Consider the following 23,793-nt stretch of genomic DNA (forward strand, 5'->3'; position numbering starts at 1 on the left):
TTTCTCCCAAGCCTTCTTCTAGAACTTGGTCTTACCTTTCACATGTATGTCTATAATACATTTCAAATTAATGTATGTGTACGGTGCAAGGTGGGGTCAAAGTTCATCTCCATATGGATACCTAAAAGATCAGTGTGGCTTTTGGAAAAGTACATCTTTGCCCCACAGACCATTATAGGTCTTCTTCATTTTAAGTTTCCTTTGTGAGGCTATCATTAGGAACAAAACATCAGTCTATCATTTTCTGTGGCGTTTTGCATGTCCCATATTTTAAATGATCATTAATTGGTCTCCTACTTTTTTTGGAATTCGCATAAAAAATGAAGGTTGCAAATTAGTTCAATATTTTTTTTCTTGCTGCTGACACTGATTACATTTTTCGATCTAGCTGTTTGAGCTTGAATATGCCTCTTTCTCACTTTACCATTTCTTTCTCTTCTAATGATAAGATTCTTTTTTAAAGTCAATTTGTATCTTTCATTTGAGTACTAGAATCATCACCACCGCCCTAATTTTCATGTGTGGTGACAGCCTCTCCATATAATGAATGCACTGAGGGCTCGCTCATACCTTCCCTCCTTCAGATTAAAATTCTCCCTTACTTTGCTTACTGATTAACTTCGAAGTGTTAATATACAGTCAAGGTCAGGCGGGCACCTCTGAGGCCCCCGCTGCCCGCCCGCCCCACCCCTCGGCTTACCTGTCCTTGTACTTGATCACGGCATCCACGATCTTCTTCATCTTCTTGGTGAGGTTGGGTGGGTTGGGGGACAGCTTCTCAGCGGGCGGCCGCCCCCGCTTCTTCTGCTTCTTGCTCTCATCGTCCTTGTCGCGGCTGCGGGTGCTGGTGGTCGGCGTAGAGGAGCCGGCATCGCTGTCCCGCTTCCGCTTCCGCGATGATTTCTTCTGCCGGACCTCCTCTTCGATCTCCTCCAGCGTGCCCTCCTCGATGGCCTTCAGGGTCAATAGTGGTAAAATAGGACAGCCAGCACCAAGGGTGACAAATGGAGGCCGCAGCGCAAACCTGGGGGCCCGGCCAGGCTCAAGGCCGCAGAAGGTGGCCCTATCTCCCCAGCACGCACCCCACACGTGCCTGCCCCTAATCCAGGCCCGTGTTCTTCCCTAAGCGTTTTAAGAGCCATGGCCTCACTATACAGAGCGAAGGACAGAATCCTCTAATCCCTCCACCCAAAGGTGACTCTGTTACTACTTCTGTTCTAATTGTGGTAAAACACATGACATAAAGTGAACCGCTTCAACCACGTTTAGGTGTGCAGCTCAGTGGTACCAAGTACAATCACACAGTGTGCAGCCACCACCATGGTCCACCTCCAGACACTCCCCTGCCCCCATGCATGTGTGCACAATCGAGACAGCACTGGACTCGCACCTACGCACCCACCGTGACCCATGTTTTTGCTTACTATATCCCGGGTATATCTCCTGCTGTTTCTCTGCAACATAATTTTTAAGGTCCATTTAGTATTTCATTGCACAGCATGCCCTCATTTAACCTTCCCCTGTTCTTGGGCATTTGGGTTGTTTACACTTTCTGGGGTGGGGGTGGGGGTTGCTACCCTAAATAATGCCACGACCCACATCCGTCCACAGATGGCCTCATGGAAGGGAAATTGCTGAGTCAAGGCTTGAATGTGAATGATGTCGCTTGTTAAATCATCCTGCCTTACTGATACTCAACGATAACAACTAACCTGCACAGTTTATCCCTGATAATAAAGTGATGGGAAGCCAGGTTTCCAGGGGAGCTTGGAATCAGGAAAGGGAGAGGGCCTGGACCCAAAGCCACGTGCCAGTCATCTCACTCCCATTTACCCACTGTGACTGTGTGAGTGGGGTGGGGGCGGGCGCTGAGGACGCAGCATGAGCAGAACCCCCTGTGCAGGGGGGGCATTAACCAGAAATCTTGCCAAAGTGTGGGGTGCCGGGAAGGTGAGTAGTGGCCTGAAGGGGGAGCAGGCATGTGTTGGCCAGGGGTTGGAGAGAGATTCCTTCCCAGAGGGGGCGGCACGTAAGTGCAATCTGAAGGGTAGGGCGAGGGTAAGGGTAAGGCACCCAAGCTACAGGAACCGCCTGGAGAGTGCGCAGGGGGCAGGAGGGACTGAAGGCTGACGTGGGGGCGGTAAGCACTGTGGGCACAGGGGTTGCAGTGGGAGGAAGAGTGTCTCCCCATATTCACATCCACCTGGAACTTCAGGATGTGACCTAATTTGGAAATGGGGCCTTTACAGACGGCAGTTACCAGACGGCAGTTACTTTAGGATCAAGAGGAGATCGTCCTGTATTGGGGGGGGTCCCAAATGTAATACGAGTGATCCCAGGAGAGACAGAAAGGACTCACGGAGAGGCCAAGTGACGACGGAGGCAGAGGTGGAGGGACGCAGCCACAAGCCCGGGAATGCTTAGAGCCACCACCAGCTGGAAGAGGCAGGGAAGGGTCCCCCCTCAGCGCCCCTGGAGGGACCCTGGCCCTGCTGACACCTTGATTTCCGATTCCTAGCCTCCTAGGACTGTGAGGGAATTACTTTTGTTTTAAGCCACCAAGTCTGTGGTGGTTGTGCAGCACTGGGAACGGAACACCAGGGTCTCTGGCCCTGGGGCCTATGCGTGGTCAGCCTCAGGGCAAGACCCAGGAACATTCTGAGGGGTTCTGGCACAGATGACACCAGTCCGGCTGCCAGGAAAGCAGTGCCAGCTACATGGCGACAACGCAGATAGCACAGTGCCAGTTTTGGGCAAACATGTATTTTTTTATTAATGTAGATTTCCCTGAGTATGCCATACAACAAGATGTGCTCAATGGAGAAAAAATATTCTTCAACAAATAAATGGTGCTGGGACAGCTGGATTATCAGCATGTAAACAAATGAAGTTGTCCTCTAACCTTGGGCCATACACAAATACTAACCCCCAATGCACCTAACGTAAGCGCTGACACTCTGAAAGTCTTGGAAGAAAATATAGGGGTGAATTTTTGTGACCTTGGATTTGGCAATAGATTCTCAGACACGACACCAAAAACGACAAGCAATAAGAGAAAAATAAACTGGGCTTCATCAAAATTAAAAACATTTGTGCTTCCAAGGACACCATTAGGGAAGTGAGGAGACAACCCACAGAATGGGAGGAAGGTTTGTGGACATACATCTGGTAAGAGACTCCTAACAGATGCAGAAATGGCCAAGAAGCACGTGAAAAGATGCTCAACACCATTCATTAGTCACCAGGGAAACAATTCCAAACACGAGGAATCCCCGCACATCCACTAGAAAGGCTAGAATCCAAAGGACAGGTAAACAGGTGCTGACGTGGATTTGGAGAAACTACAACCAGCATATGCCGCTTGGGGGGATGTAAAATGGTTCAGACGCTTTGGGAAATAGTCTGGGAGTTCCTCAAAAGGCTAAAAAAACCACAATTACCATCTGTTCCAGCATTTCTACTTCCACAGCTAAGAGAAATCAAAATATATGTCCTCACTAAACCTCATACACCCATGTTCAGAGCAGCATTATGACCACCAACAGCAAGTGGACACAACCCAAATGTCCAAACAAAATGCGCGGTCTCCACACAATGGAATGTTATTCAGCCCTGGAAAGAAATGACAGGTGCTGGAACGTGGATAAACCTTGCAAATATTTTGCTTAGTGAAGATGCCAGAGGGCAAAAGATAACGTGTATTGTATGATTCCATTTTCATGAAATGTCCAGAATAGGGTGGTTGCCGAGGGCTAGGGAGAATAAAGGAATGGGAAGATAGCTAAACAGGAAAGGGCTTCTTTTGGGGACGATGAGACTGTTCTAGAATTGATGTGTGGTGACAGTTTCACAACTCTGAATATACTAAAACCACTAAATTGTACACCTTAAATGGGTAAATTCTGTGGTATGTAAATTGTGTCTGAAAACAGAAAGAATGGGCACAAAACAGTACTGGCAGAGGGGCAACTGTTTTTAAAAAGGTACCCGCTGTCTCAAAAATGTAGGGCTGGTGGCACTCCCGTGGAGGCCCACTGCGCCTTGTCAGGATTCTCTTGACCCTAGAGCCCGGGGCTGGGGCTGGGCCACAGGACAACCCACCAGCCCCACCCCAAGGGTCACCTGGTCCCCTGGCTGCTTCAATGGCCTCTCCTCAGGCCCAGCTCAGCAGGCGAGCTTGAAAGTTCAAGTCCAGATTGTTCTGAGCTCCCAGGAGGTGACCAGGGCTGCCTGGTGCCTCAGACAGAGGGGTAACAGGCACAAGTTAATCAAGGGGCGTGTGACCACAGGCTCAGGCAGGCAACACGGCTTATTCCTGGGTGTGGCAATTGGCAGGGCCCAGCTGAAAGCCGCCGTTTCCGTCGGGGAAGTGTTACTTCATGGACATTTTTATGAAGCAATGCCAGAGATGGATTCTCAGTCGTCACCTCTGCACGCAGGGCCCCCGAGTGTGGGGCGGGGTCTGATCCGTCTCCCTGACCTCAGTGCTGGCCCCAGAGGCGGCACCTGGGCAGGCACGCTAGGCCCTTGCCAGGACTGGGGAGGGGGCAGTGGCTGAGGCAGAAGGGCCCGAAAGGCAGCTGCGGCTCTGACTCAGCTGTTGGCAGCTGTCACTGCAGTGGCGGGCGGGGGCCACCTACAGAAAATGAGCGCCCACCTCACCTTCAGGGGCAGGTGGGGCCACAGGCCTCGGGCACGGATGCTCCCTCCTCCTTCCCGTAGCTGGGCCTGGTGGTGACATGCCAGGGGCACCTGTTGATCCCTAGCTTATGAGGGTGTTTTTCCGACTGAACAGTACACAGAAAGCCAGCACCGAGCTGAGACTGGCAATACTTCAATTTCCTGAGGAGGTGAACCCTCACACTGAAAGGGCAACACCACCCAGGGGTGCGTCCTGAGCTGCTCCTTCCTGCGCTGGGTCAAGAGGAAGTGTGCCAACCTAACGCCATGTTAGCAGCACCACTGTTGTTAAAGAAAACTCACCAAGAACGGCCATGGGCGCCGCTCAGGTCTCAGGCAGGCCCGAGCCATAGCGGCCGAGCCCCGGCTCCCTGGGCCCTGCCCCCGGCCCTCTCCAGCATGTACCTTGAGCCACTGCTTCTCCGTCAGCGAGTCACTGTAGTCCACCTCCTTGCGGTGGCGCGAGCCTCGGCCGAACATCTTCTCCTCTTCCTCCTCGCAGGTCAGCCTCTCCACCTCGGCGTCATCCTTGATGATCCACGAGGGCAGCTCATCCTCCTCCATCAGGCGCGGCTTCCGCTTGGGGTTGCGGGCCTCCTCGCGCCTGCGGTCCAGGTCCATGCGCTGAGAGTGCAGCGAGCGGGGACAGAGGGGGAGCGGTGTCAGCACAGGGAGAGTGGAAGGGCGTGGGAGGGGGCACGTGGATGCACGGACATGGGGCCACTTCCTGCCTCGAGGGCCGGTGGTGCAAGGGCAGGTACGCAGCAGCCCTGGGTGTGCGGTGGCCCAGCAGGCATGGCTCCTATGGCAGATGCCAGCTAGGGGGCTGTGTGTCAGGGACGGAGAACACTGGCAAAACTGAGAAGAGGGGCCGCAGTGGGGTGACAGCTCCAGGGCACAGCCTTGGTGGGAGAGTCCCCACTTTGACTCTAGTCTGAGATCTGCTCCCCACCCAAGGCTGAGGGGGCATCTGTGACAGGTCCCTGGTACGGGACCGCGTTAACTCCCTCTGAAAGGGACTTAAGGACAACAGACTTGGAGGACGGGCATTCGGCGGGTCTGAAGGCCTCGAACAGGATGGGGGCGTGTGTGTGGGTCCCAGCATCCCCCCAGAATGCTCAGGCCACGGGGGAGACATGGGCCAGTTAGGAGGCATTGTGGGGCCACCCCCAGCCCCACTACCCACCCAGGGTGCTGCTCTCACTGACACTTTGTGCAGTTGGATGTCAGCAGGGGCCTGTGAATGCCTCGGAGCATCGCGCTTCCCCAGGGGGGAACCTGAGCACCCCAAGGGGTGCGAGGCGGAAACCCCGCCTATGTGTCGGCCAGTGATGCTCACCATGAACAGGTCAAACTCCTCCTCGTGCCGGGCGATCATCTGGTTCACCGTCTCGTCGTCGGGCACTTCGTCTTCTTCCTAGAAGGTGTCACACGGTTAGTCCGGGTGCGGGGAGGCCGGGCTGGGCGGCGGCGGTCCCTGGGAAACGAGCTGGCGGTCCCAGTCCGGCTGCGGTGGGTGGGGACCACGCGGCAGCGAGAGGCACACACGCACACGCACACACACGCTCCGTGGGATAAGGGCCTGCTGGCCGTCGCAGCCGAGAAGCCAAGGATTGAATGGGCGTGGAGACTGAACTACCCCTCTCACCTTTAGAGGTGGCTCCTCCAAGTCGGGGTTGACGCCCGCTGGCGGAGGGGCAGTGTGGGCGAAGCTGGCACTGCCGCTGCCCGTGCTGCAGTGTCTGCTCTGTGGATAAATAGAGGACTTCAGTCTCCAGGGCTGTCAATCCGGCGTCTTTCACCAGCAGTTTAGAAAAAAAAACCACTTCAAAGAAAAAGCAAGTACTCATCTCTTTCCTTTCAGCCCACACTCCCTTTACTCCAAAGGGATGCAAAAAAAATAAGAGTGCAAAAAAGGTAAAAAAACAAAAAATGAAAGCCGCTCATGCGTCCACCACTCACGCCGGGGAGGGGGGGGGGCCGGCGCTGCCCTCACCTCGTCCTGCTCCTCGTGCTCCAGGATGGCCTGCAGGAAGGCGCGCCGCTCGTGGCTCGAGGACTTCTGGTCGAACATGCCGGCCTGGATCACCTTCTGGTCCACGTTGAGCTTGTACTTGGCCGCCGCCAGGATCTTCTCCTCCACGCTGTTGACCGTGCAGAGGCGGAGCACGCGCACCTCGTTCTGCTGCCCGATGCGGTGGGCACGGTCCTGCGCCTGCAGGTCCTGCCGGAAGAGACGTGGTCAGTCCCTGGCCAGCTCTTCAGAGCTTCATGGGGAGGGTGACCTGGCGACGTCACTGAGGGAGGCCTCCGGGTCTCGGGCACCCATCTCGTGCCCCAGCCAGCAGCTGCCTGAGCGGGAAACCCAGGAATGTGTCCTGGAGCCTGTGCCAGGACCACCTCAGCCAGATGCCCCAGAGGTATCACCTTCCACCTCACTGGTATGTGACAGGTACAGGAAGAGAGAAGTTTCAGAGGACAACCCCCAGGAATTATATTCCCCAACAGTCACTGGCACGGCTGCACAGCTCCCTTCACCTACCCCAGGAGGGCCCTGTGCTCAGTGTGGCTGAATCATGGTGAGGGCACCGTTCGCAGGACGGGGAAAAAGCCTAGAAGCAGCTCGGTGATGCCTAGTTTGGTTGTGGGCTCTGCTACTTCCCTGCGGTGCAGCCTGGGCCTGGGCCCAGCCTCTGTGAGCCTCAGGATGCACTGCTGACATGGCCCCTCTCCTGGCCATGTGCGCAGAGGGCAGACGGGCGTCCAGTACTCAGCCCCATGCCTGGTGCAGTGCAAGCTCTGGTAAAGCACTAGCCATGGCTCGAACGCTGTTTGTCTCAGACCCCCAGCAAGGTCCTATCAGGAGGGCTCTCATGACATCCTGTGTCTGGGCCCAGGAGCGGGAGGGGCTGACCTTGAGACTCACACCCAATGGCGTCGGCAGAAGCTACACCAGGTGGGGGGACAGGAGGGCTTTGGGTCCATAGCTCATGCGTCTGGGCACGGCCAGCCACTGATGACGCACCCTTGGCTCTCCGGCAAGCTGGAGGCCTCTGATGCTCCCCAGTGTGGTGGAGGACAAGGTTCCAGCAGGGCCTCTGCCTGCTGTCTGTCTGCAGATGGGGCTGGAACACCTGACCATCTTTCAGCAAACTGCCCACGCACTGGGGTCTGGGCAGGAACCACTCCCAGGCTGACGGTAAGGACTCTGCTAACCACCCAGGGCATGTGTCCGTGAGACGGGCTATGATGTGCACACTGGCATGCAGGCTGGGCCCCCAGGCTGTAGGGAAGGAGGGGTACACTCACACCCCACAGGTGTGAGAGAAACCTGGGGCAGCCCACTGGAGGCCACTTCAGCAGGAGTGACCAAACTGTGAAGGGACAAACGTGGGGGCTGAGCAATCACATGTCTCAGAGTGAGCCTGGCCAGGGGGTCCCCACACAAATGCTCCACAGGACAAGAGGGCTCCCCAAGGGCTAGCAGTCATGCTGAGAAATGGAGAACCCAGGTGCCTGCCAACTGGGGTTTGAGTAAAAAGACTCAGGGCTGCCATGTGCCAGGAACCTGGCAGCTGGTGAGACGGCTGTCTAGAGTCCCCGTGTGCTCACATGGGGCTGAAACACGGCAACTGCAAGAGGGAAGAGACACGTGCTAGAACACGCTGTATTCGCGTCAAAACTGGAACACGTGCGCACACAGGAGGGTGCTGGCACATGCTCAGAAAACAGTGTGGTGAAGAAGGGGAAAACTGGACTCCTTAGTTTACATCACTTTGAGTTACTAATATTTGCTATAAAAATAAACTATTACTTTTATAATGACACACTGGGAAAAGTTAGAAACTTACTTTGGCACTGCTGTAGGTACAGAATAGCATATCCTTGTACCTACTGGTGTGAACCCCTTTGTAGCCCTTTGCAGGGTTTACGGATAAGCATCAAGGTCCACACTACCCAGGGCATGTAAATTATGCCATGAATGGTCTAAAAGGGGCAAGCACACAAGAGCTCGCACAGAACACAGCCTGGCAGGCCTTGCATCACTCAATAGAGGTGATGACTGCCAGCTGGTAGGGCTGGGGCATTTTCCACTTCCTTTCTGCATTTACGTAATATCAGGATTAAAAAAAAATACAGAAGGAATATGTTTATTCACAATCAGAACAATACGCTGTTTGTGTTTTGAGAAACAGAGGAAAATACATCTTCTCTGGGCTTCTCTTCAAAGCCTCAGGAGCTGTGGGTACCACAGCTACGGACCCCGGGGCTCCCAGAGGACGTAAGGGAGGCTGGCGGGCACGCACCGCAGCAGGCCTCAAGTCCCTCTACCCCCAGTCTGCCAGCCAGGTCTTACCTGGTGAGGGTTCCAGTCACTATCAAAAATGATCACAGTGTCAGCCGACTGGAGGTTCAGCCCAAGCCCCCCGGCCCGGGTGCTGAGGAGGAAGATGAAGTACTCGGAGCCGGGCTCGTTGAAGGTCTTCAGCAGCACGCCCCGGTCCTCTGCTTTTGTGGTTCCTGGCGGGCCAAGCAGAACGGGGTGAGCAGGGTCGGCTGGTGGGCTGGGTGGCGGGACAGCAGCCAGGAGACACAGAGGAATAACTGCCTCAGAGAGCAGGGACAGCAGCTGCATGTCCCCCCGGGGCCACCTGCGCCAAGCCTACACATGACCGTGAGCTGCGATTAGTGAGTGACAGATTCACGGTGACACCACCAGATGCCACTCCTCCCACCCAAGGAGATGAAAAAGAGCTCGGCCGGGCCCTCTGTCAGAACTAAATGGGGCAAGTGCTGGGGTGCAGTGCAGACACCCAGAACACCCGGGCAGCAGAGGCCACTCCTGCGAGTGCTGTCAGCAACAGCCCCTGCCCAGCTGTCTCTCGGGGTGGCAGGTAGCAACATTAACACCACACCCCCAAAAATGCAGGAGGGGTCATGGGGCAGGCAGGCAGTGGCTAGGGGAACTAGCAAACGGCGAAAGGGCTGGACTCCTGTCTCAATCCTACTGCAATGGTTTTTCTAGATTCACAAAGAGAATCGTCCACACAAACGCACAGCTGCCTTCCAATGGGGACGCCTTCCACTTTGGGCAGGACCAGCACCCACCTTTACAGTCACAGGAACTCTCCTGTGGCAGCCCAGGACGTGGTCCTCGGCACAGCGAGCGTCAGCGGGGCATCTAGGCTCCTCGGGCTTCCGCCAGCTCAGAGCAAAGGTGGCTTTGGCAACACTGGGAGTCACTTTTGGTGATCAAATAAAAGTGAAGTGCCCCCAGCCACTCGCCTGCACATCACGATTAACAGGGTGGAGGCCCAACGCCCATGACCCCTGAAGCCTGGCGCCAGACATGACCCAGCTGCCCCAGGAGGGGCTGAAGCTCAGGCCTGCCCCCACCCTGCACCCCTAGCCTCACTCTTGCTGCTCTGATGCCAGAAGGTTCCACTGGGCCCCCACACTCCATCTACTCTTTACCAGAGTTTCTGCTCATGTGGCAGTGCCCACGTCGGGCACTGGGGATGCAGCTGAGGCTGGGCCGCCACAAGTCCTCTCATCATGGAGAGAAGGAAAAAAATGGAGCAAACAGGCGCCGGGGGGTTGGGTGGGGGCAGGGGTGGGAACATGCTCTTTGCATCTGGCCTCCCTTCTGGGGGCTCGGCACGATGACACAGCCATGGACCAGTGCCCACAAAGGCTTGGCCCCTGCAGGACGGAAGCAGACGCAGTGGCCTGGCCACCCTGGCCTTGGCAAGGAGTGTTTTCAGTTTGCAAGAAGGCAGGGGCTTGAAGAGACACGTGAGATTTGTAGTTGTGAATGTTACCCTGGACAGAACCTGAGACCGGGCCGGAGGAAGGCGAGAAGGGCGTGCCGGGCGGGCGCGGGGTGGAGGTGGAGAGGGCAGGGACCGAGGGGAGACCAGCCAGCAACCGCAGGTCCGCGGGCCGTGACACCCGTTCCCAGAGCGGACAGCGAGAGGCACAGCGGGGTGCAGCGGTGCGGGGTGTCCTGCCAGGAGACACACCTGGTGGTGGGCTGCGCTCAAGGCTCTGAGAACTCACAGGGGAAAGGGGAAACCCGCCTAGCCTGTTCACCCCCGCAGCTGCCAGGCGCACTTTCACTGTGAGCCGGCCTGCTCGGGAGGGCTGGGGGCTGGGGCTACTCCCTCTCTGGGGCCTTTCTGGCCGGCGGACCTGGGTCCTGCACACCGTCAGCATCTCACGCAGCCCCTCCTCCCTCTGGGGAAAAGGCAGAAACAGGGGACCTCCCGTGGGAGGACGGGGTTACAGCTGGGCACTGTTCCTGGGGGACCTGTTGTCACCCCCACAGTACTTGCTCCCCAGTACTTCTACCTCAGGGCCTGTGGTTCCTGCCGGGACAGGCCTGAGTGCAGCTCCCGGCCTGAGCAGTGAGAGGTCCTCCTGCCCAGTGGAGAGAGGGGCACGTGGCTCACAGCTGCCTGGGGAGAGCCGGCCCCGGGGCCTCTGGGGGGAAGGTGGGCTGCCTCTCCATTAGGGACAATGAACAGGCAGAAGAGAAGCCTGGACTGGACAACTGAGCCCAGAGCCCAGATGGGGGTCAGTGGAGCCACAGCCCAAGCAAAGCCCCTCTCACTTCATCTGGACACCTGGATCCAGTGGAGCCTGAATAAATGCTGTGGGTTCACTATATTTTTGTCCTTACACCCACAGGAAATGGGTTTCTGTCTCTTCCACTGAAACAAGACTGTCACACAGCAGCCCTTCATCATTGGACCCAGCGCTGTAGTGCAAACACCATAAGGTCATGTTCAGGACGGCCGGGATCAGGTGCCGCTCGGCCATTCACCCAGGCCTTGGTGTCCCAGCCGTGGTACCTCTGGGGCCCTGCCTCCCTGTCCTGCCCGCCTGTCACTGAGCCTGCTGCCACGCTTAGTTTCTGGGCCTCACCCTGCCTGGGGAGGGAGGGCACCGTGGCCAGAAGCTCCAACGGCCCTGGATAACAAGGCCCCTAACAAAGGTGTCCCTTGGTCACACTCACCATCGAGCCTGAGGTATTTGAAGCCGCGATATGCAAAATAATCTTCCATGATCGTCATGAGGGAGGTCATCTGGCAGAACAGCAGTACTTTATGGTTGGTGGCACGGAGCTTGGGAAGAATCCTATCGAGCAGCTCAAACTTCCCCGAGGCTCGGTACAGGTCCAGCCTGGGGGTGCAGGGTGGGGCGGGGAAGGGTATGTTAGCAGAGGAGGAAGGGCGGCTCCCACCTCCAGGCTGACCTCATCAGGGTCAAGGGCACCCAGAGGGTTTCCTAGGCAGGCTCCCCCACCCCGAATAAGGTCTCAGCAAAGCCATGACAACCCAACAGAAATAAACTCAGGCCAGCCTTGGGTCAGAGGTGAGTACATAGTACACCTAACTCAATGCTTGTAAGAGACAAGTCGTGTCATGTCATTAATCATCGAGTGGGGACAATGGGCACAAACAGGGGCCACCCTGGGAGGCCAGGCCTTATCTCCATTCCATGAGAGAAACCACAGGAGCGAAGGCTCACCCTGCACAGTGCCTCTACGGCACCAGCACAGGCGGCTTCTCCCATGCGCTCCTGTCTACGACCCCATCTACGGAGGGGGAGACTGAGGCTGGGGGGACCCTGTAAACGTGGCTGTTGATGTGCTAGGCCCCAGACCCAAACCCGGGCCTGGGGAACCCCATTCCACAATTTGGTGTAAAAAACATCACACAGCCCAAGGCCTTTTTGCTCTTTCATTTGGTGACTCTGCTCTTGGAAATGGTCTATTAGCCCCCAGAAATGATGGTGGCTTCAGCTGAGAATTGTCTTTAGCAAAGCTGTCTGCGGTGGTGGAGTCCAGAGGCAGCACCTCCACCCAGCAGCACAGCTGACTAAAGCCTGGCCGCGCTTTGTAAACAGCGTGAGAGAAAACACACCTGGGGCCAGGTGGGGGGTGCCCTGCACAGGGAGTAGCTCTGTTTGTGGGGCTGAGGCTCAGAGTGGTTAAGAGAGCTGTCAAGGGTCACAGAGCCTCGGGGTGGCAGAGCAGGGCCCGGAAGCCAGGTCTGCCTCTCGGGGCTAATGGCAGTTAACTCTCAAGGTGGGGAGGGTGTTCATTCGTTTCTTTGGGTTTGGCTGTGTTTTCTAAAATGTTTGCCACTGATACAATGCCTTCGAAATCGGACACATGTAATAACAGCGCTGAAGCCAGCCAAGTAAGTGGAAAACACCTCCCCGTGTGGTGGGTTGTCTGCCCGCCCCTGTAAGCTCGGTATCTTCTCACCCTTGAACGATGCCACCAGTAAACCCCAGGTGCTCGGAAAAGGACTCCTGCAACGGAACCAGAGATGATGGGTGAGTCGGGGCAGGAGCGGGCTGCCTGGCCCCAAGCCTCATGCCATGGAGCCCTCAGGCTGGTGCTCAGTGATCACCCACAGCGGCTCGAGGCTGCACGGACGCTGAACACAGCTCTCCTCTGTCACCAACAGGCGGCATTTGTGCTCCTCCAATGAGGGACCCAAGTCCCAGTGTGGCTCTCAGAGCCCTCAGAGACCCAGAGCGCCTAAACAGAGCCCCAGGGTCACCGGGGGATCTGGGAAGATCCTAAGACTAGGCCGAAGTGCACGAACCAGAAGCAAAAATCCAGGCTCTCAAGGGACACTGTGGCCAATAAAGGTTCTGCCCCAGAGCCTTCACAGAGAGTGCGGCTGCTCTTCACGCTGTCCCCGGATGAGACCAGGCCACCGATCCAGAAAAGCTAGTATGCCAATGAGCAGAGGCCGCGCGATCCTGCCCAGAGGGAAAATGACCCCAGAGAAGAGTCTCTGAGTGCCCAGGCTTTCAGAAGTTTTAGTTTCCACCAGTATTTCCCCTCTGTTGTTCGGCTTCTTTACAATAAGCATGTGTAAGCAGGAACATGCAGGTGTTACCTACTTCAAATAGTGCATTTCCTTTTATTCTGTCAGGGAGCAGCGCCCCAGCCCTGTCCAGCGGCTGGGCAGAGACAGACGGCTCTGAGGAGAGGGCCTCACCTCGATGTGCTGGAACATGTACGGGTGGTTGCAGATCTTCCTCAACTGCATGATGGTGTTCATCAGGGTCTTGGTGCCGCCTTTGCCCTGGAGAGGCAGGAGAGAGGCTCCCAAACCGGGTCTTGCCCCTGGGGTGGGGTGGGGCGCAGGGAGAACCCTCTGGAGAAAAGCTCTTGGGGGAGGTGTGGCTATGGCGGAGAAATCAGGAGCGAGGAGCTGGCTGGTGACCCAAGGCTGGCTCCGGGGGGAGAGGGACCGCCAGGCACACTGCAGGGTTGGGGGTGGGGGGGCGGTGCTGGGGGGATGGAAGGGAAGTGAGACTAGCAGAGGGCTGAGGCACGAGCACAAGCATGGTGCCAGGCTAGCCTCGTCCTGGGCCTTGCAGGAAGTCCCCTGGGGGTGCAGCCAGGTGGGCCATGAAGACTTGGAAAGTTTCCAGGCTATGGGGTGAAGGAAGGATGCCTGGGATAGGGGTGGGGGGTGCAGTGGGCTGGGAAGTAAACCAGGCAACAGGCAGCTACAACAGCTCAGCTAAGGGCCCAGACCAAACACCACGAGAAGAAAGAGCGGGAGGCAGGACCGAGCCTGAGGTACTGGTGCAGAACCAGGGGCCTGGCAGGACCACTCAGTCCCGGTGACACGGGAGCTGGGCCAGAGGGGTCTGGGACTTCAGAGGGCTCCCTGAGGGCAGTAGCCTGCCCAGCCCTGACTCCTCCCCACCGAGCATAATGTCACCCCAATTTTACTTGGTCAAGGCAAAGGGGGACTCAGTGGCGAGGATGCTGAGGCAGCTCTTTCCCAGCTGAGAAGCTGGGGCTCACTAGAACACTCTAACAGCCGTGGTTAGCGTTGGGCTCCATGCTGCCCGCTGATGCTCCCGAAAGAGTCTGTGAGTCATAAGCAAGGAAGACAGCTGACAGTGGGGTGCTGGGAGGCTCTTAGGGGGCTGCATAGACATGGGCTATCAGGCCCTGCTCCTCAGCCTCACCGAGCTTGTTCACACCAGCTTTACCTAAGCCACAACTATTCAGTGCCCTCAGGATCACCACCAGATTGGGCACGGACAGCAACAAGGAGGCAGAGGGCCCTGCTGGTAAGTGTGCTCAAACTCTGCACACCCACTGTCCCCCAACCAGCCTGCCTGGGACACCCAGGGCACGGGGGGCCTCAGCCTACCTTTTTGTCCTTCTCGGAGCCGTCGGTCAGCAGCACGCCCTTTGCCTGCATGTGCCGGTAGAGCACGCGCTGCAGCGCAGACATGTCGCACTTGATGACGTACTCCACCTGCAGGGGGCACACAGCGAGGGCAGCTGGGGCAGGGGTCCCCGAGCCTGACCCCTGGCCTGGTGCACATCTGGTCTCCGAGCCTTTGGAGGCACCCTGCACTCCCCAGATGGCTGCTCTGATAAGGGCACATGGGGGTGATGAGGGGAGATGGGCTTTGGTAGATGCGCCAGGGCAGAGAAATGCAGGGGGCATCCTGGGCCAGAAAGGGCAACTTGGCCACGTTCTAACAGCCTCTCCATAGTCCACCAGGAAACACAGGTCAAGTACTGATGTAGTCAGGGACCCGCTCGCCCCACAGTGGCCAGGCCCCAGGGGCTGCTGGGCTGCTGTGGCACTGGACCCGAGCCAGAACCCAGAGCCATCCATGGTGGGGAGTGCCCGACCCCAAGCCCATGGCCTCAGAGCCCTACTGGCCCAGTCGCGTGGGACTTGCCTGGGCATCTGGCTGCCAGTGGACAGCAGGCGGGACTCTGTGCTCTAACCTATGCCTGCCTTCCGCTTGCAGACCTGCTGGGGGCGAGTGGCCATCCCCACACTGGGGGCACTCCAAAATGTCAAGGCGAGACCAGGGCCGTGAGACTGCTGGCTCTGGACCGCAGGACGGCCAGCCGACTGGGCCCACCCCGGGGAAGCCTCTGCCATGACACTCATGGTACCTTTTCAGGCAGCTGAGCCTCCACTTCCTTCTTGAGCCGCCGCAGCAGGAAGGGCCGCAGCACTTTGTGGAGACGACGGATGATGAGGATGGTTTCCTCCTCGTTCAGGTCCACCTGGCAACCCCCCATGACACGTTACCCCAAGAAGAGGAGTGGGACTCAGGGAGGGGAGCACAGGGTCATGGGGACAAGCTTAGCCTCCAGCGCCTCCTTTCAGACTCCCTTAAGCTTTTGGGGGCTTAGCAGGGCACCCGCCTCCTTTGGGAAACGGCAAGGACCTGGTGCCTTCCGTGCAATTTCAGGGATGAGGAACCTAAGCCCCCAGGGCACGAGGCTCCGGAGGCCTGTGCTGCTTCCCCCGATGTTAACACAACTCATGCATCTGGAAAACCGACCAAGACATGCAAAAAAAAGCTAGATGGGACTGCAGAGGCCGCATCTCTAAAATGTTCAGTGTCAACCAGCTCTTGTCACTGGGAGCCCCAAATCCTGTCTCGTTTCAGCCTGGGGCGGGGCGGAGGGAAACACTGTGCCCCCAGGGTGTCTGCTACTCTGCTAGGAGGGCAGGTTTTTAAAAAATATTTTTAAGTTACAGGAAAATAAAACCACATATGAACTTTCTTTTGCGGGGGCGGGGGGTGGGTACCCTGATCATCTCTTGGTAGAGCATTTGCTCAACTTGAAAATAAAAGAAACTAGAGTATTTGCTTCCTGACTCTTGGGATGGGGTCCGGGAGTCAGAAAACCTGGGGCCCCTTTATGATGAGAGTCTTGGAAAGGCCTTGGTGTCTCCTCAGGAGGGCTTCTGCCTCAACTGCTGGCAAGGAGGGGGCGCCCCATGGGTAACGGCAGCAGAGTTCACGCCGGGTGGCAGTCCCAGCTGTCCTGCAGCCAATGCAGCAGCAGCCCTGGGCAGGCCCAGCATTAACCTGTGCAGCTGGCCCCTGTCCTTGGCTAAGGCCACTCAACCTCCTTCAGACGAGGCAGCCTGCGGCCCATCATGCCCTGGACTCCCACAGCACAGGGGACGTGGGCCGGGAACCAGCTCAGGGACGCCATCAAGCCAGGAAGACCTGGCCCCTGACAAACGACGGGCCACAGCCTGGTTTCCAGACTGACAGTGCCCCCACGGCCACACAGCGAGACACGGGCCACAGAGCTCTCAGAAACCCAAACATCTGACCACGGTGCTTCCTTGACTAAAACCTACCAAGCCCCCCGTGGCCCTAGGGGATGACATGTGAAGTCTCCAAAGGGACTCACAGGCCCACTGGGCCACAGCTGCACCTTCGCACCCTCTTTCCTGCCAGCCCCCAGCTACTTCAGGGCCATGCTCCCCACTGTGCCGGGGGCAGGGTCAGAGAAGCCCCAGGCGAGTCCCAGAGTTCACCCTCGCCACCCCTGCCCTGCTCCCCTCGGGCCCTTGTGGCTCCTCTAGCCTCGGGTGCTGGGGCCGCCTTACTCGGTGAGATGCGACTCCAGCCCAGGCCTGGCCCACCACGGTGGGAGTTTGACGCAGCCCCAGCCAGGGAAGCCAGCTGAGACCGGGACGGCCACCTCAGGCAGAGCTCCCTGCCCTGCTGCTGGCCACGCACACACCTTCTCTCCGGTCATGGCGAAGGGCGCATTGAACCACTGCTCGAAGGTGCTGCAGCTCTTGAAGATGGTGGGCAGCAGGAAGTTGAGGAGCGCCCAGAGCTCGGGGAGCTTGTTCTGCAGCGGCGTGCCTGTCAGCAGCAGGCGGCGGGGTGCCACATAGTGCGTGTTGAGGACCTGCGTCAGCTTGCAGTGGTGGTTCTTCATGCGGTGGCCTTCGTCGACAATCATGTACTTCCAGCGGATCTGCAGGCCCAAGAGCAGCGGTCAGGGGAGGGGAGGAAGGGGATGCCTCTGGCTTCCCAGGACTCTCACAATCACGAGGCAAGAAGGCTCAGGGCACAACAGCAGGCTGAGGTGGGCACATGAGCACAACAATGTCCCTGACGAGGAACTGCTTGCCGAGTAACCACCACACAACACAGCTATAAAGGATGGGGTGCAGACAGACACAGATAGGGAGACATGCCTGTGACCTGCTGTCAGGTGAACGAAGCCAGTTGCAATAAAGTATTCTGGGTTCCCCAAAAAATTCCATGCACTGGTATGCAGCACAGAAAAGCCCTCCCAAGGGACACACCTCTCACTGATGAGAAGCCCCGGGGTGGGGGCCTTCCAGGGACAAGGTTTGGTAACAGGTACATTTTCTGACGGGCAGGCTATGCCTCTGAAGGCAGGAGCGGCACAGGCAGGCTGAGTGCGAGCGCTGGGGACCTGTCAGAGCTCCCTGTTCGATGGACTCAGGCTAGATGCTGACCCTACTGGGAGTGCAATCTGCAGGTGGGAGCCCCAGACCTGGTGCCCACTCAGTGCTCAGGCCTCCACCTCCTGAGGGCGCAGCGAGGCCCAAATGAGGCACTGCATGTGGGTACCCAGACGCAAAGGGCAGCTGACTGGGGCAGGGCGCTGCAGCCGTCTCCCCTGAGCGACCCAAGTGCATGGCCTTCATGTGAATCACTGCCACTGTCAGGTGAGCCCAGGACCTTAAGAGTCTCGCCCCCGGGCATTGGACGGGCATGGCTCTATACTGAGTCAGCAAGGGCGACTCATACTGCAGGCCTGAGGGCAAGAGCCTGCCCACTGGATACCAATTCCCCAGATATCAGTTTCTTCATGAGTTGGCTCAGGGGTGCATGTGAAGCCCCGGATGGACCCTGGGTGACCGAGCCCTGAGGGGTGTGCTCCAATATCCCCACCCCAGGGTCAGAATCTACCTCTCGGCCCTCACTCCACCGGGCGGCCAATGGTGAGGCCAGGTGCAGAACCTCCAGCCGAGACAGCTCCCCAAACCGGGACACCAGCTGTCCGCAGGGGAGGGATGGAGCCTGCTTTAGACCCGGGTGAGGCTATGTTCTCTGTGCTTCACCAATGGTCCACCTAGAGTGGCCTTCACCACTGTGTCAGCTTAGAGGCCCTCAGGCCCGCACAGGCTCCACTGAATGTGCGAGGGCAGCGGCCCGGGTCGACGGAACACAAAGGGCCTCGGAGAGCTCAGCCCTGAATGTGGAATTGTGCCCGCACCGTGGGCTGGCTTTCTGGGGGCTGTGGCGGGGCCGGCTCAGCCAACAGAGACGGAGGCCCGAGGCCACTGGACGCAGGCAGAGACCAGGGCAGCTGCACCACAGCCCTACCAGGGACCCTGCCAGCAGGGCAGGCAGGCCGGGAAGCAGTGGGTGCTCGAGCTCTTTGAGCAGAACCTCTGAGAGGAGCCAGTCTGGGTGACACACACAACAATCCTGGATCCCAGGCTCCCTGGCAGCTCACGACCGCCTGGGCCTGGTGTTCTACGCAAGGTCATGTTACCTTCGCAAGAATGTGCTTGTCTTTTATGATGTACTCGTAGGTTGTCAGCAAGACGTTGAACTTGCCACTCCGGAGCTGGGGGACGAAGGCGCGTCTGGCTGCCGGAGAACCCTGAGGGGGACGAGGCAGGCGCTCAGCCTCCCAGGCCATGGTGGCCAGGCGACAGCGCCCTGCCAGGGGAGATGGGCCTGTCCACCTGGGGGCTGGCATCGGGAGGCACTGGCGAGGCTGCGGGCCCATGTCCACCCACCCCAGCGTGTGGAGGGCCAACGGCAGGGAGGAGGAAGGCAACTGGGTCACGGGCGCCAGGCCCTGCGGGGACCTCCTGCCTGCCCACCAGTGGCCCCTGTGCTGGTGGCCCATCTGCTCCCCGCCTCTTCCCAGGTCTCATCTCAGGCCTCCAGCACGGTGCGCAGGCCGTGATCCCCCCGATGGCAGCGCCAACCTCTCCCCAGTTAGCAGATGTGTCCCGACCCTCCCCGGTCTCACACTGCTGGCCCGTGTGACCAGGGCCCCTGGGTGTGCACCCAGCGCTTCCTCCAGGCTCACACGCCAGGCAGACTGTGCTCTGCTGAGTCCCGGAAGCTCCTGCTGGCAGAACTACTTTGAGCTCCCCAAATGCGCCAAGCTCTTACTGCACATGCTGTTCCCTCTGCCGGAAGTCCTTTCTCCCCATGGTGGGGCTGAGAGCTTCACAGCAGAGCGAGGAGCCTGGACGGGCGAGCCGGCAGCCAGGGGCGTGACCCACCGCCTCCGCACAGACAACAGGCAGAGCGGGCCCACTTCATGGGGTGAGCGCATCTGGGTGCGGCCCTCACAGCAGGCCTCCACCAGGCCCCACAGCCTGCCCTCCAGTCGCCCGTGGCGAACGCTCATGATGTCACCACTCGTGAATGGGGTTTACCCAAAGCTCAGGTGAGAAAACGGAAATCTTCCAGGGACTGCACTGATGTTGTCAGATTCTGCAAACTGAGCCAACCCTCATTAAAAAGATAAGCATTCTCCCCAAAGTAAATGATAAATGGTAAATAAAATCAATAAACCCAAAGTAACAGGGTGACCCTGCACGTGGCACACAGGCATCCCATCGCTAATGCAAGCTGGCCCCTCTGCCCTTACCCGGACGCCCTACCCCTCTGCGCTGCCCTTGCCACCCCCGCCTCCGCCCGCTGTGACGCACCTTGTAGGACACCTTCACCACGGAGGGAGCCCACTTGTCAAACTCGTAGGCCCAGTTAGACAGCGTTCTGAGGGAACAAGGGAGGACAGTCAGGTTCCCGTTTGGCCAACAGCTCACTGTCAACACCAACGGCCACCGTGACCCTCAGAGCTGGCCGGGTCACGGGGCATCTGAAGGAAGGGGGGTGACGCCCCGGGCGGGAGGACAGGGAAGCACGGACTGTGGCGGTGGGCGCGGGGGTAGCTGCCCCAGGGCGGGAGGGGCCTGGCGGCTGAGAAGGGCCGGACTGAGGAGATGTCCTGTCACCACTGCGGGGTCACAGGCCGCTCTGGGAAGCACAGAGGGCCTGTGGCCGGGAGAAGGGCAGGGCCTCGCTCCAGACTAAGAACTACTGGAGACTGCTGGGGCACCCTGGGCGCTGGAGGCACCGCCCCACCAGTTCCCCCTGTGCCAACTCGGAAGGGAACCAGCACCTGCTGCCGGAGACCATGAGCAGGTGAGGCCTGGCCGGCTGCGGGCAGAGGAGCCGTGCCCCCGATCAGCCGGATCTTGGGGCTCAGAGCCTCAGAGAGGGCGACGGCAGCAAGAAGCCGAGTTCACGAGGGGGGCAGGTTCTCAGAGAAGTTCTGGGACAGAGTCTTCAGTGAGGGAGGGAGTCACTCAAAAGCTCAGACAGGGTGGTTTGTAAAGACAGGACTCAAAGGCCGAGTGGCACAGGGTGCTTGCAGCTCACCCAGCTCCTCCCTCCAAGAAGCTCCGCTGAGGGTGGGGCTGTTTCCACCTTAAACCCACAGCTCCCAGGACCAACCAGGTAGACACAGTCAGAGCCAATAAGATAAAGGCTCAAGTCACTGGGGTGAAAGTGGCTGAAAGCTCTGGAAGGTGGTTGAAAGACGGGGAGACTCAGCTGCCCTTTGACCTGTCCATCATCCTGGGAACCCAGATGAAATGACAGAGGCAATGCAGCCATCTTGCAACCAGGAGACAAGAAGTCTGAGGGTAGAAGTCACTCATTAAGAATGTGCAGATAACGGCAGGAGTCTGGGTCATGCTGGGCCTGCTCAGGAGGCCTGGCTCTGGGCTTTCCCTTACTGAGCATGAGTAAACCTGCCCTGGTCCAGTCACTGAAGTCTGGTTTCTACTGCAGGGAGCAGCAGGGGACGGTCAGGGTACCAAGAGAGAAGCTGAAGACCAAAGCCTGAAGTGGGAGGGGGGGCACCTCCCAAGGGGAGAAGAGCTGAGAGAGAGGCAGGGAGGGGACTGAGGGGACGAGCTGGGAGACAGAGGTCATGAGGGAGGCAAGACAGGCAGACTCGTGGTGGAGAGGTGCACATGCCAGTGGGTGAAGGGACAGTGGGACGCTCCAAGTCTGAGATGTTCCCGAGGGCACTGGCAGCGCTCCCATCCGGGAGGGGACAACATCCAGCAGACTGGACCCTTGTCTGGGTGGCACATGGGTGCAAAAAGGCTGAACGTCAGCACACGGCGTAACCTCACTCAGAAGAATGGGGGAAAGGAGCCGACTTAACCTCGGAGAGGTGTTTTACCTAGAAACTATAAGCCCGCAGACCAAAGGAACTGATCTAAACCCTGTACTCCATTGGTAACATGTGTCCCTCGGAAGTTAGCTATTGCAAGTGCTGTAAACATATGTACATGGATATACGCACACGTATGTATGCTGGGAATGAAGAAATGAGCAAGGAGAAAGCAGGAAAACAAGCCCTGTGGTCCCGGCAGAGAGTCGGAGACAGCAGTGTGGATGTGTTTAACTGAACAGACACACAGAGGGCTTAGAAATCATGTTAGTTGTGTGTGCACAAGGGTGAACACAAACATGTATATGCCCTCGTGGCGAACGCTGAGAGGGCCTGCCAGTAATGATGTCCCAGCAGCTAGGAGCGCACACGGCCCCCGGGTCTCGGTCCTCGTCCCATTCTCTAGTGAGAGAAATCCAAGCTTCCTGGAGAAATGGCAAATACTGAGCCTGGGAAGGAAATGGACCTAGTGACTTTTCCAGAATACAGTACAGAGGGGCGAGAAAAGAGCGACTTCACAGCAGAGACACCTGCCAAACACAACCTCAGCCAGGTGACCAAGGTCATTATCAACAGTGACAAGGCATGCCATCAGTAATGCCATCAATACGTGGTGCCGAGAGGGGGGCTTCACCTCGGTGGCCTGCCAGCCCCAACCCAGCACCCCATCGAGCATGAGAAAATCACCAGAGTGGCCCAGGTTGAGGGACAGTGCGAAACACCTGCCCGTCTCCACGCCTGGCAAGGTCCATCAGTTTCCCCGCGGAACGTGAGGACCGCTCACAGACCAGAGAAGGCTGAGGAGACGTGAAGGGTGAATGCGATTGGGATCCTGGAACAGAAACCGGACATCAGGGAGAACCAGTGACATCCGAACAAAGGCTGGGGTTTGGCTCACGGCCATGTGCCCATGCTGGTTCCTTCGTGGCAAAGGTAACGGGGCTTGTAAGGTGCCATCCACAGCAGGGCGGTGGGGGAGGGCACACGGGAGCTCGCTCTAGGACCTCCGCGACATTTCTATGAATCTGGAACTACTCTAAAGTAAGCCACGGCCACGGTAAAACGACAGGGACATGCCGGAGGGAACAGGATCCACCCTGAAGGGTCTCTCCAGGCCAAATCTGGGGCAGCTGAACCAACACAATAAAACACGAGGCTCCGTTCTGGGCTCTAACAGTGATAGAGCCCATTCTGACATAAAAGGTTATACTAGTAAGTAGGTAAATAGAGGAGAAGGGGCAGTTCTTCCTCCTGGTGGGATTCCGGCACATGTGCAAGGCCTGACAGGAAGAGAAAACCACTGCCCGGCACCTCCCGCAGTGATAATTGTCACAGGCGAGACTCATCTGGTGGGTGCTGCAATTCCCAGGGAAATGCTGAGAAATGGGTATTTCCAGGGTTTCTATGTGCCTTCCCACAAAGGCCTTACAAATCAGAAAGGAAAACACTTAGGTGGATGTGGGAAAAACAGCCGCACCACGCAGCCAAGAGCACAGTTAGCCTCCCCAGTGACGCGCCACCTCCTGCCTCCTGCCTGGAGGCCCTCCCCAGGGCTCCTCACCAACATGTCAGAGGCAGACACACCGCACAAACACAACCTGAGGGGCAGCGCACCGGGATTCAAGTGTCACGATCACCAAGGACCTAGACGGACACGGTCAGGCCACAGAGAAGTGACAGGGACAGGGAAAGTGCGACCCTGGGCCGGAGGAGGGCCGTTCCTGGGGAAATGGGCAACAGCTGCTGTCAAGGCCTCCAGATTTGTTGCAAGTGTTAAATCATTAGTACCTTCTTGGTATTAGTGACTGTCCTGGGTCATGAAAGATTTGGGAGGCCAAGTGAAAGATATACAGAAATTCTTTTCTATTATTGTTGCAATTGTTCATAAATCTGAAGTCATTGCAAAATGAAAAGGTCAATAAAAAAACCAAGAAACCCTATCCTGCAGAATAACACACTCTGTAGAAAGTTATTCTGGTGATAAAGTCACACCTTGAGGGTCACAGAGAAAAGGGGACTTCAGCCCCAGG

The 23,793-nt window shown here is 57.7% G+C and overlaps 1 protein-coding gene across 5 annotated transcripts in view; it reads right to left on the bottom strand.

Moving 5' to 3' along the window:
- Nucleotides 1–23,793, bottom strand: part of SMARCA4 (SWI/SNF related, matrix associated, actin dependent regulator of chromatin, subfamily a, member 4) — an 85,668-nt gene that overhangs the window by 17,901 nt on the left and 43,974 nt on the right. For 3 of the 5 annotated variants that reach the window (XM_036883526.2, XM_036883525.2, XM_036883524.2), the window contains exons 17-29: nt 20,226–20,292; nt 19,046–19,156; nt 17,246–17,488; nt 15,647–15,760; nt 14,880–14,987; nt 13,704–13,790; nt 12,956–13,002; nt 11,699–11,865; nt 9,038–9,201; nt 6,677–6,904; nt 6,020–6,097; nt 5,086–5,304; nt 701–954 (exon numbers count right to left, since the gene is read on the bottom strand). In XM_036883526.2, coding sequence (XP_036739421.1) covers nt 701–954; nt 5,086–5,304; nt 6,020–6,097; nt 6,677–6,904; nt 9,038–9,201; nt 11,699–11,865; nt 12,956–13,002; nt 13,704–13,790; nt 14,880–14,987; nt 15,647–15,760; nt 17,246–17,488; nt 19,046–19,156; nt 20,226–20,292 — 1,887 coding nt within the window. Of the gene's footprint in view, nt 1–700; nt 955–5,085; nt 5,305–6,019; nt 6,098–6,328; nt 6,428–6,676; nt 6,905–9,037; nt 9,202–11,698; nt 11,866–12,955; nt 13,003–13,703; nt 13,791–14,879; nt 14,988–15,646; nt 15,761–17,245; nt 17,489–19,045; nt 19,157–20,225; nt 20,293–23,793 lie in introns of all 5 variants that reach the window. The other 2 variants (XM_036883519.2, XM_036883522.2) reach the window with 1 other exon arrangement.

This window comes from Manis pentadactyla, chromosome 12 (genome assembly GCF_030020395.1).
Source record: "Manis pentadactyla isolate mManPen7 chromosome 12, mManPen7.hap1, whole genome shotgun sequence".
Classification (NCBI taxonomy): domain Eukaryota; kingdom Metazoa; phylum Chordata; class Mammalia; order Pholidota; family Manidae; genus Manis; species Manis pentadactyla.